The 18,011-nt window shown below is 42.1% G+C and overlaps 1 protein-coding gene across 1 annotated transcript; it reads right to left on the minus strand.

Annotated features, from left to right (window-relative positions):
- Positions 1-6,064: 6,064 nt before the first annotated feature.
- On the minus strand, positions 6,065-17,898 carry PRELID3A (PRELI domain containing 3A). The gene is made up of 6 exons (XM_082479641.1): positions 17,662-17,898; positions 14,867-15,035; positions 14,377-14,466; positions 13,511-13,581; positions 13,312-13,414; positions 6,065-7,745 (listed from the first exon to the last, which is right to left on the minus strand). The coding sequence occupies exons 1-6, from the start codon at positions 17,691-17,693 to the stop codon at positions 7,632-7,634; spliced, it is 579 nt and encodes a 192-aa protein (XP_082335767.1). The 5' UTR covers positions 17,694-17,898; the 3' UTR covers positions 6,065-7,631.
- Positions 17,899-18,011: the final 113 nt, after the last annotated feature.

The raw sequence follows: 18,011 nt of genomic DNA on the forward strand, positions 1-18,011 counted from the left end.
CCACTGGCAGCATCGGTCTTGTTTTGTACGCGAACCTGATTGTGGAGAGTTCAAACCCAGCTCTTCCTCAGGGTGGCGGTGGAGGAAGCGAGCAGGGCTTTGCTGCAGCTCCCACTTGTCTAAAACCTGAATTAAGCTTCAAATGTTCACGGTGACAATATTGCTTTGGGGGGTTGTTGTTTTTTTCCCCCCCTTCTCCATTACTTCCTTTATAGAGGGAGGGGTGTTACTTGGCGAAAATAAAATGCCTTTCCATTATAGCCTTTGTCTGTGTTAATTATTCATGTGGAAGTCAATTTAAAGGTTCTATCTCTCTCCTTTTCTTCTTCATGCTTTTACAGTTTTGCAAAATCGGTCAGACGTTTCTTTTGGTAAAGAATTGTTAACGGAAATGATTGAATAACAGCTGAACACTGGCTGGGTTGCATGATGGGACGGAAACAAGTCGAAGTACTCTTAGAATAGCAATAAAACCGCTTGTGTAACCCTGGTGATGTGATTAGCAGGTAGTCGTCATTCCCTATCAACTCCCTCTCTTACCAACGAGTTGCTGCTTCCAACGCTGCCGGTCCATAGCTGAGGCACACTTGTCCTGCACATCGTACAGGCTTTGGGAAATCTCCATCCCTTAGCTTTGGGAGAGAAATGCTGGCAGTCATTTGGAGTGGTTTTTGGTTGATAGTTTTTAAACCAGAAGCAGCGAGAACATTTTTAGCACAACTATTATGTTGTTCTCTCTTCTCTTTCATGCTCCGCTTTTTCCCCAGGCAACTTCAGCATCAGCTTCCACAATGAGTCACTGGCTGCATGCTCTATAGGTTAAAACTAATTTAGAAGCTCCAACTTTAGACTCCTGATGGCTCCCTTCATGCTTTACCTCACCCAGCAGCTCCGTACATCTTTTAGGATGTCTTTCTTACGAGCTCAGTCTCATCTATGAAAGACACTGACAGCACACGGGCATGAGGAAAAGGTGCTGTGACTGTACACTCTGGTGCTACAGCATATGGGTTATGTTCATGTTATCATAAAATTTTATAGTATTTCCATGTTGATAACTTGGAGCTGCTCTGGTTTATTTCTTCTTTTGTATGTATGTATCCTAAGGCCAAACGGAGAATGTTTATGAATATTGATTCCAGCTATAAACATTTGTTGTTTCTGCCTGATTTTTATGACTGTGTTTCGGATTTTTTGGGTACCTGAAATTACTGTTCACCAAAACTTCCTGGTAGGAGACCAACCGGAGAGGGGCATTAGCTCAGTCTGACATGATACACAAAGACACAGAACCTGTTTCCTGATATATGAGTGTAACTCCATGAGCGTTGTCTTCACACTCAGTGGGAGTGCAGCGCCACAGTCCCCTCCTGCTGGCAGAGCTGGTGCCAGCTACCACTTGGGAGGGATGGGCGCTGAGCGACACCCGCAGGCTCCAGCAGCCCAGAGCAGAGCGAGCCCAATGCCCTTCCTGCCTTCTCAGCTTGACATCGAAAAATCCTGGAGCTGCTTTTGTTGCTCAGTTTACCTGGCACAATCTATCAGCCTTCCCCTGCCCCGGCGTCTCTGCCTGCAAAATCAGCAACTACAAAGTGGTTACAATTGCTTAAAGAATTTTGAGAGGCGAGTGCTCAGTGTCAGAGCTAACAGGATCTGGCACTGCAAGTTTCCATCAGCTTTTAGTACTTGAAAGCGATGAACACTGCTTTCGGGTGCACTGAATTCCACAGAGGTGAAACTTTACAACACTTTGACAAGAAAAGATTTGTGAATGAATTTTTACCATGGCAGTCCGCACGCAGCAAGTGTCATAGTGCATAATCAGGAGATGGAGCTAAATAGTTACCAAATAGACACAGCAAATTTTATGTTTGCTTGTTTGTTTGCACTAAACTGCAAGTCAGTAACTTTTCAGTTTCTCCTCTGGAGGGGCTGTTTTGCAGTGTCAGAGACTCAGGTAGCCCGGGCTCTGTGTCCTGAAATAACGGCAGAAGCCGCTGCAGCCTGCAAATGTAATTGAGACGGTTTTTGTAGAAGAGTTCTAGAGGAAGCCTTTTGGAACAGACCTTTCTATAGCTAAAAAAAAAAAAAATTTTTTTAAGGAGATATAGTCTTTCAAGGTGCCAGCTACTTAATGTAGTCACAGCTGGAAAAGACCTGTTTGATTATTAAACAGTTTGATTAAAAAAAAACCCCTGCAAGTGCAAAAAGGTGAGCATCCAGTGTGAAAAAATACATTTTTGGTGCCTCCCATGCACTTGTAGCACTTACATTAAGCTATGGGTCCTCCCTGCATTTCCTTAACCAGGGTCAAGTAGCACTTAGCAGTGGGAGGCAGCAACGGCTGGGCTTTTGCAGGACAGGCTGTAGGCCAAACATTGCAGGGCGGGATTGTTACATTGGCTTTCAGGGGGTGCTAAATCTAGAATTAAAAGGACACAGGCATGAGTCAATGCAACTTCTGCAGGAGGTTGGGTTCCAAATTTTGGTGGAAATAAGCACCAGTTAAGTGTATCTATAAAGAGAGGCTGCATTGTCATGGCCCAGTGACCAGGACAGGTAGAGGCCAAGGCCCGACTTTGGCTGAGACATTTAAGATGGGCTCAGTTCTACTGAAGAGGCTGGTTCACATTACCTGTGAACTAGAAAGCAAAACAAAGATACAATAAGGAGTGTGTTTGAGCTGTATTTCTGTTAAAGCTGGTTGCCTCTCCCCAACCCCTTCCTTTAAGAAAGGAGCAAAGAAAATCCCAAACAGGAGGTGCATTTTTTGGACATGAACAGGCACAAAGCACAAACCCTTCCCCTTTGAATTTCTCCTGCTTCTGTGCTGTCACTGCGCATGTACCTCATGCAGCTTCAGGTACACCCAGGGCATCAGCTCTAACAGAGAAAGGAAACAGAATTGTCTTCTGCTTGTTTTCATGTTATGTGTTCCCAACATGCAATTTCTTGTTTATGCGTTACTAATAAAAAGTTCTTTAAAATGGCAGTGCATTGCTCTCACTTTCTTGAGCTAACTGTAAAGGCAGCAAGCATCACTTCTTACGCAGCACAGCTGCTAAGGACACATTCCATGTTGTTTGGTCAGGCAGAGCCCTGAACCTTAGCTGCTGCAGATTTTAGCTAGGTTAGAAACAAAATTATACAAGAGTAAAACAGGGAAGTCTTGTACCAGCAGGACCCCAAAATAGGAGCCCTTACTGACGATTTTACTTGAAGGTGTCTTCCAATAAAATGAGAACCATATCTCAATTACCTCAGCTGTGGAAGAATTAAGAGGACTGGAGTTGTGCTTCACAAAAAATGCTTTTTCGTCGAACAAATCCATAGCGAAAGCATGACCTGCCTCCTGGAGCTGCAATAAAGGCTAGCACATAACCTGCATGATTTTGACCGGTGGCAAGTAGAGTTGGTGGGGTAAGAAGATAGTGTATTGGATAAATACCAGTCCAGGCTAATAATTTTATATGAGTCTTTCCTTTTTTACTGCAAAATGAAGCAGTGTCAGACCCACATGGAGTTACCAGGTCAGGCAAAGAGGACCCCTGCAGGGCTTTTGCCCAGCAGGATGTGGGGCTTACAGCGAGCTCCAGGGAGTGGAACTGGGTCCCGCTGTTTACCCAGCACAGACCAACGCCAATTTTTCTGCAGCCTTCTCTGAAAACCAACAGCCCATTTTATATTACAGCAGTTACACCCAGAACTGTTTTTTTTTTAAACTGAGGATGTCATTTATTTAAGATAGCACCATAGTGTACATAGACACTTTACAGAGTCCTCCTGCCCTTCACAGCTTACAATCTAGGAAGATGCAAGAATAGGAAGTTACCCACTGCTCCACCTGAAGATTTTAAACGAAAAGTGTCACATCAAGGAATGTCACTGGTCATCTTAGTGCTACTTTATTACATCGTCACATACATCAATTCCTGATACATGCCAAATGCTGCAGTTTAGTGCCTTTACTTGCATGAAGCAAATCTTTCAAGAATATTGCAACTAATACTACGATTGCCCCTTTTCCCAACAAATACGACCCTTCCCCCATCGTGCCTGCTGACCTGATGGGGGGAAAGAAGTAAGAAGTATGGGGGAACACGGAAGACTCACACTGGTGCAAGGGCAAGTCAGAAAAAAAAAAAAAACAACAAAAAACCAACTGACTACACACCAGACCATTTGATTGCACTGTTTTAAGTTAATGCCTTTTGTTGCTAACATGAACCCATTTGTGCTAGCATGAAAAATAGCCATCAGTCAGAAACCAGAGTCCACCTCAAGTCTGGTATCTTCAACATCTTAAAATCCTTCAGGGCTAAGAGCTAACATGCCCAAGTTTACCATGCTCTTGGAAGCACCACTGCCATCTTCCCTCACTGTTTCCCCCGCGGTCAGGAACCAGCTAACCCCAGCTTCATCCTTCCGCAGCAGGCACATACAGCTGCAGTCACGGGGCAGGGTGAGCAGGCACACTGCTGACCAACCTGGAGACCTGACACACTGGCACTAAACCCCGCAAGCCACCAAGCACTTGCCCTCACATGTGTCTTTCTCTCTTTCAGACACCTCAGTTAATGCACACAACATAACACTGACTTCAGAAATAGTTTTTAGCCATTTCCAGTAAATAAAGATGGGAGGGTTTCCCTAAGGAAGGACCAAGATAAGCAATTCCAAAGGTAGGGGGTTTTGCCCCAAGGGTCAACTCAGACTGTAGCAGTGACAGAACTTGGGTGGGAAATGGAGTGCTTCAAAAACAGCATTATGCACAGCAGGGCTGAACATACAGCTACAGATCCCACCAGATCCCATGAAGAAGAGTCACATGCTCTAGGGAGGAGGGTGGGAGCCCTATATGACAAACTGTATGAGCAGAAAGCAGAAGAGTGAAAGTGTCCATGAAAGCTTACAGGCAATTAAGAATCACTTAATCGGCTAAACACTGGAGCCCACCTGGTCCCAGTGTGACTGCTGCCTGCAAGGTTCTTTGTACACACTGGCAAAATGACCAACCACAGGAAGATGAAAAAGCCCAGAGATGCAGGAGTGCCACCTACCCCAAAGACAAGATGACTGCCTTGCCAGACAAGCACTGTCTGTCAGCGGAGAGAGGCAGCTGGGTGACGGAACTGGCCTCTGGAAGAAATGAGTCTTTTTCCTACCCAAAGCTTCCCCACTCCCATCTAGCCTAGAGAAAAGCAGAAGAGGACTGAGCAGAAGCTCAGTGCTCAGCAAGGTGCTGCTTCTTGGTGAGTGGAGCAGCAGACAGACTGGAAAACCAAACACCTAGCCATATCGTCCCCAAGGAGCATGAAATGTAGAGCGGGAGCAGCCCCAAAACAGTGGGGAATGGAACAGAAAGGAGATGCTGCAACACAAGCAGGTAAGGATTTGTTTCTGGAAGAAGGAAACAAAGTGCAAAGAAAGTAATCCAGAAAACTGATGCACAATTGGTACTGACCCTAAGGTGTGGCAGAGGACTCCGGCTCTAGACAGAATATAGGAGCCTGTGGTGACTTTTCTGGGACACCCGCTAGTGCTGGAAGATGCTATACACAAGTCAGTCAGGTTTAAGACAACACTAAGCAATTATTTCAAACCTGATGCAAGAAGCAGCTTTAGACAATTCTTCTTCCAAACCAAAGCAATACACGAACCTCTCCAAAGACTTTTCTGCCCACCCCCAACAGCTATCATTGTCTCCAACAGGCATGTATGGAAATGCTGTAGTACAGGTTTCCAGATTCACGCACACACACACACTCACACTTACTCATCTTTTCCTTTTGTTTGTAGAGCTCTGCCATGGCTGCACTCCCCTTCCTAGCAGAATGCCACCAGGAGCTACAACATCTTCTGCATTCTTTATCCAGGAAGTGGCATCACTCCACAGAGAAGCACAACTGACCTGCACCAAAGCTATCCAGCATATCGTCCAGAAAGGAGCCGCCACCAGACTTTAAGCTCTAAGTTTCTGTTCCAAAATAAGAAAGGCTTTAGGTCCATATAAAAAGAGCAATGTAAATATTAGCTACTTATTTAATTGCTTTCAACTAATATATATATTTAAATTAAGTTTATTCATTAAGATCATGTAATTTAGTGAGACTATAGTTACACCCAAATTAATGTTCATTTTCAAACTAACCAGAATACGAATGCTGAAATTTCCCTTAAGCTACAGACACTTTAAAATTACCAGATCAAAACAGTGACCAACATTTTACTCTTCTAGTTTTTCAGAAGTTAATCATGCCCTTTAACAGCTTCCTAAACACAAGCTTGCCACTTGAACAAGTAAACATCTTTGCAACATTTATTTCACTTTATGTGCACACCAAAAAATAAGTTTAAATGCCCTAACAGAGTGCTGTCTAAAAAAACATACACTACACCTGGACCAAATGTGAAAATCAGACACGGCTAGGACTGTTAGCAATATATATTTATGCATGTTTTATAGGAAGCAATTTCTGCAGTTACTGAAGTATTTTTCTAGATAATGAGAAGCATTTAAAATTACCCTAAAACCGTTTTGTACCAACGTGGAAAAATGTTGAAAAAAATTCAGTTACACTGGTAGTCAGTAGTTAGTAGAAAGCACTCAAAAAGGAGAGTCCATTTGTTCTTTTTGTACTCTTGTTTTCTCCATTCAGGGCATGAAAGGACACATTCATGAAACCTTACCCTTTGGATTTCAAATTTCCTGCTTATTTCTCATTTCAACTGTTCTGGTTATTGCATCAGTCTCTCCCTCGGTTAAGACATGATGTGAAGAGCAAGGACCAGTGAACAACACAGTCTCTTCATTCAAGTAGCCTACAAGTACTCTTCTTAGAGATAAATAAGAGAAGTATTTTCCAGCACCTTCCAGGAATTACTACTCCTCTCCTCATAGGGAGGGGAGGAAGTAGGGCAAGTTAATAAATATAAAAATAAATTATACCCTTCTCCCCACCAAAAAAAAATGTTTTAGGCTATTAACATCAATAGAAACTTTATCTTTGTTCCGATACAAACATCTAAGAGGTAAAGTATCTGTGTGTCATGTTCAGGCAGCACATTTAAACAACACAGGAAAAGATAGTACCAACCAAGTTTTAGCTTTTCAGGATGATCCTCTAGATAGATATCTAATTCTACAGTATCAAGTTCTGACTCATATAGTTCCCTTTAAATGGTTATAAGACACTATCAGATTACAAAACAGACAAAATTCAGTGCTCTAGTACCTATCAGCCCTTCCAGAACAAATGTTCACATGGAAAATCCTTAATACCACACATGCATTCTTTTCAAGTTTAAGTACGAAAAACCGAGATGGTGTAAATATAACATACTCTCTATCTTTGTTATAAAAGGCACATTTAGGCAGTTTTAAATGTGCTAAATATTTTGTTTCCAGTGTTAAAAATAAATGGTTTAAATGAAAAGAACATCTGCAGGAGGTCAATTTAATCTTCAGTAGGCAACAGGAAGTGTTGTGGAGATGACAGATGAGGTTACTTTTCCGCTGATCCAGTATTCTTATAAATATATAAAACCTATGTAGATCAGCCTTGGAAGGAAGATCTACAAAGCAGTCTGCAGATTAAAACTTTTCTGTTGGTTACTTGGTATTTTTGGTATTACTTTTCTGTTGATGCTGCTGCCATGGCTGGTTTCATGCCCTCGCGTGTTGACTTCAGCTCCTCAAATTCTGTGTTTAGTTTGCTGATCACCCACTCCAGGGCATCCCGACCCTGCCAGAAAAATACTGGAATTTAGGATCAGAACAGAGACAAACACCACTGCTCTTGTTTCTATAGTTTTTCCTCTGTCAGACATGACACTTGTTTTAAAATCAATTCCATGTCCTGCATGGTTTGCTACCAGATTATATTGATAATTTCTGATCATCTTCTTACGGAAACTTCACTGCAAAGGCATTTGCTTAACCCATAAGCAAGAAGTAAATGCAATTCTGGTGTAAGCTCCCAGTAGCGCACCTAGGCAAAATGCCTAATTCAACAGTTGTTCCCTTAGGTAAGAGTATTGCTGGTTTTACTGTTTGCTGCTCCCGCCCCCTCAAAGAATGTCAGCAAATTTATGGCAAAGTCTAGATGCTGTTCTCAGATTCATTAGCCAAGTTATATGGACAGTTTTTGAGAAGATCCGAGACAAAGAAAGATGGTCTTCCAAGTGCTCTTTGACGTAGCAACTAATTGATTTGATATCTAGCAAGAGTTCAGAGATGGACTCGCATTGAGTTCTTTATTCATGCACAGCAACTTTTCAGCATATAAAACAGACTAACTGAGAGACTAGAGTCACGCATTTTATTTCCAGGTATGGTCTTTCTCTGTTCAGTTCTCTCAGTGCCTCAAAGGTAGGCTTTGAAAGCCAATGCTTTAGTAAGAGCTGAGGAATCCAGCAAAATAAGCATGTCAAAAAACTTTTGCCTTAAGAAGACCCTGTAGCAGCTGCACCCCAATGACCACACAATGAGCACGCAGCCAGCTGCACTGTGAAGCCAAGCAAATGAGGAGAAGCACTTTAATGAAACAAAAGTGCAAGATTTTGGAGCTCCACAATCTCAGAACGACAGCTTTAGCTAAAACAAGGAGATGGGATCAGACCAGGAAAACACCTGGCCTTTTTTCACTTAAAGAGAAGCCAAGACACATTCACCTCTATTACTAGACAAAGAATAGGGAGTTCAAACAGTGGAGAGCAGTAACTGGGAGCCACATGGCTCTGGCCAAGTCTAGAGTAGTTCTGGAGATAAAGGGTCTGAGCCCAAAAAGTCCGAAGTCTTCAGGAGAGCCAGTGTCAGCGTTCAAGCACTCTGCTTGAGGGAAAGGGAGAGAACAGCCCTCCACACACACGGAGTTGTTCTGAACTACCATGTACTATTTTTGTGGCATGCATTACAGGTGATTAAGTGAACAAACACCTCTTAAAGCGTCCAGAACCTGCTGTTGTCCTGCATGAACAAGGACCTGCATAAAAAGCTTTGAAAACCTTAAAAAAAAAAAAAAAAAGTCAAAACAAATCCCACACATACTCTTGAAGAATTTTTTTGGAGGCTAGAAACATTACTCTGGAATAATATTAAAAGCCCAGTTCCAGGTTGCAAAGTGTAACCTATTAGAAGAAATAAAATTTTGTTAAGAATAAGAGCATATTTATCTCAAGACCCTCACTAAGTCCAGTGAAGGGCTGACTGTTTCTCTTCAGGTTTTTCATATTACAGGGACTCGCAGAATAAACATTAATTCTTACGTCTGCACTGGCAGGCAGTCCTTAAATTGAGGAAAGTCATCCGTGTATCACCACAAAGTGTTCAACTCTTGGCCAGAGCTCAAAAAGGGGGATTCAGCCCTTTCCAGAATTACCTCAAGAACTAGTATCTTTAAGTTAACTTAGTTCAAGATATGCCTTTAAAAAAATACTGACAGTAATAAAGAAAACATGATTTAAATTGTCAAGTTTAAGTACAGGTTGCTGAAAAAGGTCCTTAGAGCAATATGATTTAACTTCTGAGTTCCTTCCATTGGAGCACCACATCAACCATGCTTCAGCAGGTGCTAATGTCCACCTTCTCCATATTCTGTGCAAGAGCTGGGAACACCAGCAAAGCACAGATAAAAGCACCCAGACTGGAGTAGGCTACCGCATAGCAACAAGTTGTAACTAGCCATGAATTAGCCAAGTGAGTGGCGTGGAGTGCTCCCTAAGGAACAAAGTGGGGGGAGAGAGGGGGAATCATCTTTCAGTAAGCACGCATTTGGATATTTAAAAGTCAGGTTAAACTGTCCTCTCTTAGGTGACACAGGCAGAGAGATCTGTGTAAGACAGCAACAGCTTAGATGTTACACTTGTCTAATTGCACAAAGAAGATCTGCCAGAAAGTCCATCACCTTTGACACTGAAAACGCTCAGTAGAAAAATACTCAGATTCTTTACAGGCCCTGACTATAAAACAAGTATGTCATAGTGTTTTAGTTGATATATTTGTTGACAAGATAAAATAAAATATTTAAAAAAAAAATAAACTCCATGACATTCAACTGGAGCACCAAGATATTTCCTTCAGCTTTTGAGACTATATAGATCTGCATACTTCCTTAGACCTGCATATGCTATATGCTGTATTTTGCAGCTAAGAATGAACTAGTGATATTGGCAAGGAAGATTTTAGGAATATTCGGCACAGGAAATTAAGTTACAAATCTTAACAAGATGCAAAGCCTCCAAGTACTGTAGAACTACTCAGTTACAAATAAAAATCTGACAGAGGATTGATCTATAAAGTTTCATACTGTACAACAAATTCTGTAGTAAGTCATTAAGCAAGCACATTCATAACCAAGCATGCATATTATATTAGTCTTTATTGCATATGTTAGCAGCATGACGTGTTTGGCAAACCAAACGCTGCAAATGAAGATTTGTTCGTAGAGCTTAAGTGACTGAAAAATGCTGAGCCTTCGTAGTTGATGTTTTCCAGAAAAACAGCTATAAAAGCTTAGTGGAATGAGAATGTAAAAGCAAACACTCATGGCATACACTGATCTCAAAGTAAGCAGTGTAAGAAATCCTACATTCTTAAGTAGGAGAAGCAGCATAATGGATTTTTTCTTTTTTTAAGGAATCTTATTAGTTGAAGCATAAGCCAATACAGGAATGACAGAGACAGGCTACACTGACTAGTGGAAGGAAAACAGTCTGCACAGAGGTATCACAGAGGCAAGGACACTCAGTTCTCTCAACCCTGAAGTCATATTTTTTTCATAGTAACATTGCTTAAAGGACATGTCACTACCAAAATGAATAAAACTACAACACCAATGAAAAACATGAACAGTCTGGCACTCTGACAGCTTCAAGCTTTGTACAGATTTCCACAGAAGTTCACAGAAGGGCAACAATATTCCTCAGGCATAAGAAAAGCAAATACAATTGCACTATGCAAAAGATTACCTGTTAGGCAATCTCTTTCAAGAAATCAATTTTGTATCCTAAGAGTACAATTCTGTTTCATTTTTATAATGCCAATTCCAGTCATTAACCAATTTACTAATTTCTTCGGGTATTGGTTTTACATACTGAAATCACAGAAACCAGGACCAGATCAAACACTCATTCGCATGCCTAGTTATCTGCAGTCATCATTCCACTTTCAAACCATAAGCAATAACATGTACCACAAGGCATGGCTGCAGCACATTGGTTGTCCAGTGGCAAAAGCACTGGTTAATTGATCCAGTTTAGATCTGACCTACTCTCCCTCTCTATAACTGCAGTGCAATGAACATGATTGCCATTCCTGTATGCAATGTATATAAAACATACATGCAGGTTAATTTAAGAAATTCACATGACAACAATCCATGCACAAATTTGCTAGAAAGCTGAAATGCTGTACCAAGAAGAAGAATGCTGGCATTACCACCAGTTAGTACAAACTGTAGATGTGGAGAACTGCTAGCTTAGAGCGCTTTCAGAATTTTGAATTATCCACTCAATAGCATCCCACCCCTGGAGTAACACAAAAAAAAGATTTACAACATATGGCAAATGATTTTTCCATCGTCATTAAAAATAATAATGCATCATCTGCCACCTCTACCTCAGAGCAAAATCTCAATAGTTACTTCCTATTTCTTCAGGACAACAAAGCATTTTTCAGTGACTTTCATTACGTTTAAGAGGGGTTCTAAGAGCTCAGAGGCACAGCACAGCATGCGAGAAGAGCTAGTAATAGCAGAGCAGGTTACTGGGTAGCAAAGAAAGGGCTGGTAACAGCAAGTACAAATTCATGCCCAGTTCAAAATCTCCAAAGACACTCTTCAGTGAAACACACAGGAGAAGGTCTTTTTGATTTGCAAGAAGCTTGTGGGACGGTGTGTTCCTTGAAAATGACAGAACAATCTTTAAAAGAAATAGAGCTCTCTCACAGGCCAACACCTGAACAGGTACCAAGAAATATTTACACCCTTTCTCCGAGTTCAACAGAGACATGCAAATGTGACAGATGCCATGAGAGGAATTCAGCCAGCAATTTTAAGTGTGCCTAGTTGATCTGGCCATTCCAACTAATTAGTGCTTTGCTACCTCCGAGTCAGCCTGAAGTTTGGTTGTGAGCCAGGGCTTGGACTTTTCTTTCAAGAATATATGCCCCACACAGACTTCTAAATGGAAACTGGATCAGAATAGAATTGTAATTTATCTGAAATACATTCCATTTATGGCTTTCCAAAAACACAGAGAGCACTCAGCTAGTTAAAAGTTACTCTTCAGTGTCTAGAGATTACCCATCGCTCCTTGTCCATCCCCTGATTTTAACCTGTTTTCCTCTTATTTTTGGAGAAGCAGACAGAAGGGAGGAAAAGGAGGCTTTCTCCTCTCTGATCTAGTCGGTCAATACCTCCTACCAAGTTGGCTTACACTGCCTCGGTCAAACAACATCTCCCACAAGGACAAAGTGGTGGCCAAAGCACAGGCTCTCTGGCATAGTGGGCCAGACTGCCACTGTGCTGAACCTCTCCAGCAATACAGAGCACAAACTCAAATTTCAGGTGCATTCATCCTGCTGTTCGGCAGTGATGTCTATGCAACCCCATTTCTTTTCCACCTTCCCCAAAGAAGGATAGGACAATGTGCCCAAAATAAGCACTCCTGTAGATCTGCCGGCAGTGAAATACAGCTCCATGGCTGCAAGCCAAGTAGAAAAAGCAAGCATGAGACAGAGGAGTTGGTGTAGTGTTACCTACAAAAGCCAGCATAGTTTCATCTCTTCAAAGGCCTCTGCTTACACTACATTACTTTCAGCCAAAGGCAAGGAGACAGCTCAATAATGGATAGGAACTGAAACAACTGACAAAGCACAGAAAATGTGCTAGCACTAACTGCTAAATCCAAATCATAAAGACTGAAAAGGAAGTTATATTCACTACTAACACTAACTCCTGGAAACAGGAGGTTAGTGTTTAAAAAGGTGCTTTTGAAAAAAAAAAAAACAAAACCAACCAAACCCCAAACCCAATAATACGTGTATGCCACGTGTAACTGTAGCATACACATCGAAGTTTGTTTGTTCTGATGTGCAATCCTAGTTGAAAAACAAAGATGATGTAGTGAAACCTTTTCATGCTTTGGGAAATTGTATTCTACTTGCTAAGGTCCTACAAAAAAACCCCAGTTGAAACTCTGCACACAAAGTTTAGAGAAATTGAATATAGTATTCAACACACATGATTGACAATTACTATTTCAAAAAAAAAAGAAAGGTAGGGGTAGGGAGAAAACAGAATAAAGATGTACCTTTCTGGCATTAGAAGATATTGTGTTTGCCATTAAGCTTTCTAGATAACTGCTCAAGCTAATGCCTTTAACAGTAATAATTGCTTCTTGAGTTAGCACAGTTCTGTAAGAGAATATAAAGAAAAGTTAATAGCTGAACTGAAATGGACTACCATAATGTCTCCTATACACAAAGACGCACACAAATATCCTTACTTACTTTTCAGGGTTTTCAGGATGAGGCGTGTAAACCAGTCTCTCATCAACAGACACCAAGTTTGTGAGAGTAATCTTAAAAAGAAAAAAGAGCTGAAATCCTCACTTCCCAGCTTTCATTCTTCTGTTATCAACAGCACTACTCAATAGTAGAGCACTCAATTTAATGTCAGAGACAAAGCAGTGTATGCAGAATATAAAACCCAGAACACAGTCAATAAAAAGACCTATAAAGGGTGATACATCTTCTCCTATCCTAGATCTAATTATATCAATCTAAGTTCTGATTCCCCATACCAAGCACAAACAGCTTTCCATTTGTTTTCTCTGAATGGTGAATCTTATCTGATTTATGGCATGCAATTCAGACAGGCCTTTCAAGACCAAGACCACCATAACACTATTTGTAGTGTAAAGAAAATTAATACTCAGGAAAGATAATGCCTCTCATAAAGAGACAAGGCTCTCCTACAGACAGCTCCACTTTAAATCTGATAGTTACAAGTTCCCAGGATACCAAAATATAGCATAATACTTCATTTACATTTTGTGAGAAAAGGCATTTTATATTAAAACTTTCGTTGCAAATGGCAGTGTAATGTAGAACAAGTTATTAATCTAAAAGTCAGACTACTTTACATCCATTGTGAGAAATATTCTTACATTAAAAACAGAATTCCAAATGTTTGATTTAAAATCTCCTATTTGTGGGAAGAAGAAGGAGGGGAAATATAGAGCTAAGATGCCAACTAAGACATGGAAATTGACACCTCTGATGAAAGACACAAACACATTTCTAATCTAAATGTTAAAAGCAAAACATCTAATCTCCAGAACTAATTACCAGAAACTTCTTAAGCTACCACTCACATTAGTTGAGCAAAGCTCCATCTTTTTTTCCACTGGGTCTACCACAGAATGTTCCTCAATGTAAGTCAGAGTTCTACTTGTTCCTAAAATCTGAATGTGAAGAAATAATAATAAAAAATAATAAAAAAGTTAAGTACTAAAATATAAAAACCAACAAACTGAAATGCATAAATGTCAAGTTCTTTGTAACCCCAAATAAATACAAAGTAATTCATGGGTATCAGAACACTGTGATCAGTGGCAAGACTACATTCTGGTAGGTTGTATCAGCCACACAGAGCAGTCTGGAAGGCATGTATAGACATACACACACTACAGGCATATTAAAGCCTACAATGTATTCTCACTGCAAAGTACGCTAATTACAGCTTATGTGATATTTATGGATGATATTTAAATTAAGCTTTTACTTTGAATTCAGCTCCAATTCAGATGATGACATAAAGATGCATCACACTCTTGATAAACCATTCAGATTGTAAGAGCATACCGCTTTTACAATACTTGGCAGTCCCCACTCTGTGCTGAGAAGACGGTGACTATGCAACCTCCCCTGGTTATCAAGGCTTCTGTCGAGGACATCTACTCCTACCACACATGGATTCATTGGGTTGGGGTACTTTCTCATAGCAGCTTTGATCACTGTATCCCAGGGGTGTCTGTAAAAAGGAGAGGAGACAATATTTCTAACTATTGTGTATTTATTTGCAAGTGTTCAGACAACACTAAAGCAGGCACATGCTGTACAATAGCTCCCAAAAAGTCCTTTCAGAGTATAGTGATGCTTGGAAAGGCAGTAAGAAAGTATTGACACACAAACAGAAAAAAAAAATATATTCCTTTCTACAGAGTGAAGAAAGGAATTATTAACTCAAGACTAACAGAAATGAGGGCAAGGGGCAACAGTCACAAATTGCTGCAAGTGACATTCCAATTAGCTGTGCAAAAAACCCACAATGACAGGGTAGCTGTCCACAGAGATTGTTGAATCCCCATTCATTTCAGAACTCAACTGGAAAAGCAACCTGACCTAACATTTAAGTTAGCCCTGCTTTGAGAAGGAGACTGGACTAGATGACCTTCAGAAGTCCACTCTAACACAAGTTCTTCTATAATTCTAAGCACACCAAATCAACTAAAGAAGAAATCATTAGCTTCTGTTTCTTCCTATAGCAAAAAAGCAAAGTGAAATTGAATTCAACTCAAAAAAAATCAGGAAGTTCAAAATAAAGAAACAGATTTTCAGAAACAGTATCAGCTCACTGCCTTAAGTCTGCACTTGTACTACTACTTCCAGCAGCTTGTTAGCATGAATTACATTTATGGCTATTCTTCTCAACACAAAACTATTTTTATGAAACAAGTTTTGATAGTCTCAAACTCCTGGGATCAGAGCAGGCACATTACTGGAGGACAGGCTGTCCCCACGGCTCTTGTGGGACTTCATAGATCTTCTTCTGAAATAGAGGAGGCTAGAGAAATCATGGACTTGATCCAATACAGACATTCTGTCCCTAAGCAATGATCTCTATATTCAGAATAACTAATAGATCTGGAATGAAAAGTTTATAACCTTTAAAGGTACCTTTAAAAATTCAACTATTGATACCTAACTTAAGAAGGCTTAGGGGTGCCAACTTGTACGTAAGAGTTGCACTTAGGGCCCTAAATGGATTTGATTTTTAAGAACACTACTTTTAGTCTTAAAATAGACCGGTACAGAAGGGCATCAACAGTACACCACCGCCAGAACAAACAGAAGCCTGGAAAAGTAAGTTCTTTTTTCCAACAAGAAGAGGAAGAAAAGGTCTTTCAGCTTTACTAGTGCAAGCAGGAAAAACATAGCCTTCAATTCCTACATCAGAAGCAGAGCTGGAGGACCATTCCTTGTTATCTTCAGTGACTATACATCCTAATCAACAGGAGATACACAAACTGAAAAGGTCAAATTTCTGTTAAGTGTCCCTGAGGGATTTTAAGAGCCAGAGATCTGATAAGGCACAAAAATATATTAACCCCTGAGCTGAGCTATCTACACCCACATACCCCACCATAAGCATTCAAATGCAGATGTCGATGAGAAAATGCCAAATAAAAATCGAGTTTGTGTCTCCCAGGTGACAGATATTAATCTCAAACTCACAAGTTAAGCCCTACACAAGCAGCCTTTTCTAGCCTCTGCCTGTCATTTCATATTAGAAGCTACAGTTTACTTATACTATACTAATGTTAAAGTTGAACACTTAATACCTGTGTCATCATAATGAATTCAGTTGTGTTAATGTAATTAAAGAAGTTTAGAACTGCACATCTGGGATATTTTGTAAATATTTTAAGAACTGTCACCCCTGGTGCTTTTCAGGTTTTGAGACTTTTAAGAGACCTGTAGCAGATGAGTTATCAGTGGCATTTTAAGAGCTGCACTGGAACTGCTGTGTCCTCCACGTCAGCTCCCCGGTATAGCATGAGCAAGCATTACATACCTGTTGATACTTTGGCCTATTGTTCCCTCATTACACAAAAGTGAAATTGGATGACCAGAACAATGTTCAAAATACGTTTAATGCAGAAAAGGACTGACAGCAAGAAAACTGACTGAGCTGTCACTTAATGGCTAGCTGCTGGGCATCTCTGTGAGAGTATGTGACAGCTAAGGTGAGATACAGTCACTGTCCATACCTCTTGGAATATATCATCAAGTATGTCAGTAGTTTGGGTTTATTTTTTTTTCTTATATTGTGAAAGTTATTTTTCCTTAAATACCCACATTTTTATCAAGCCAGTACGCTGTCGGACCAGCCCCACCGCTGCCCTGTTGGATCGGGATTTCCCTCGCACGGGGTCCGACGGCGCAGGAAAACGCTCCCGACGATGATAGATGGGCAGCGGGGGGAGCGCTGACGCACCGCCTGGGATCGCTCCCAGCCCACCCCCCCCTCACCGGAGGATTTAACGCCACCAGAAGCCGGTGCCGGTGCCCCTACCCGCCCCCCAGCCCCCCGGCTGCCGGGCGAGCCTTCGTGCTGGCATAACCGGTCAGGAGCCACCGCCGGCCTCCCTCCTCCGGCCGCGCCCGCGGCATTTTTTAGTTCCGCCTCCACCCCGGCAGGACCCAGCTTCCCCCCCCCCGCCACAGCCCGGCCCGCCACGGTGCCGGAGCGGCGACCCGACCCGGTGGAAGGAGCGGCGCCGCCGTTTAACGGCCGCCGCGCGCGGCGCGGGGAGGGGGGGGGGAGGGAGAGGGCTCGCCGCCCCTCACACAGCCCTCCCGGCCTGAGCCCTCACCCGAACACGTGCTCCGAGCTCCAGATCTTCATGGCCGCCCGCGGTCTCTCCTCAGGGCCGGCGGGGGAAGGCAGCGGCAGCGGGGGAAGGCAACAGCAGCACGAGCCCGGCGGCGCCTGACAGCCACAAGCCGGCCGGCCGGTGAGCGCGAGTTGCCGCTGAGGGAGAAGGACGGGGGAGTGGGGTGGAGCTCCGCCTGCCGGCACTGGACGTACCCAGCCGGCTCCTGCGTCACGCGCCTCCGTCACCGCCCCACCCCCCCGCGCCTGCTGAGCCGCGGCACCGCGCAGGCGCAGCGCGCACCGGCCCTGGTGGGTTGTGACCTGCCGCCGTTGGCTGCGAGGAAAGGC

This window comes from Vanellus vanellus (assembly GCF_965231255.1).
Source record: "Vanellus vanellus genome assembly, chromosome: 2".
Lineage (NCBI taxonomy): Eukaryota > Metazoa > Chordata > Aves > Charadriiformes > Charadriidae > Vanellus > Vanellus vanellus.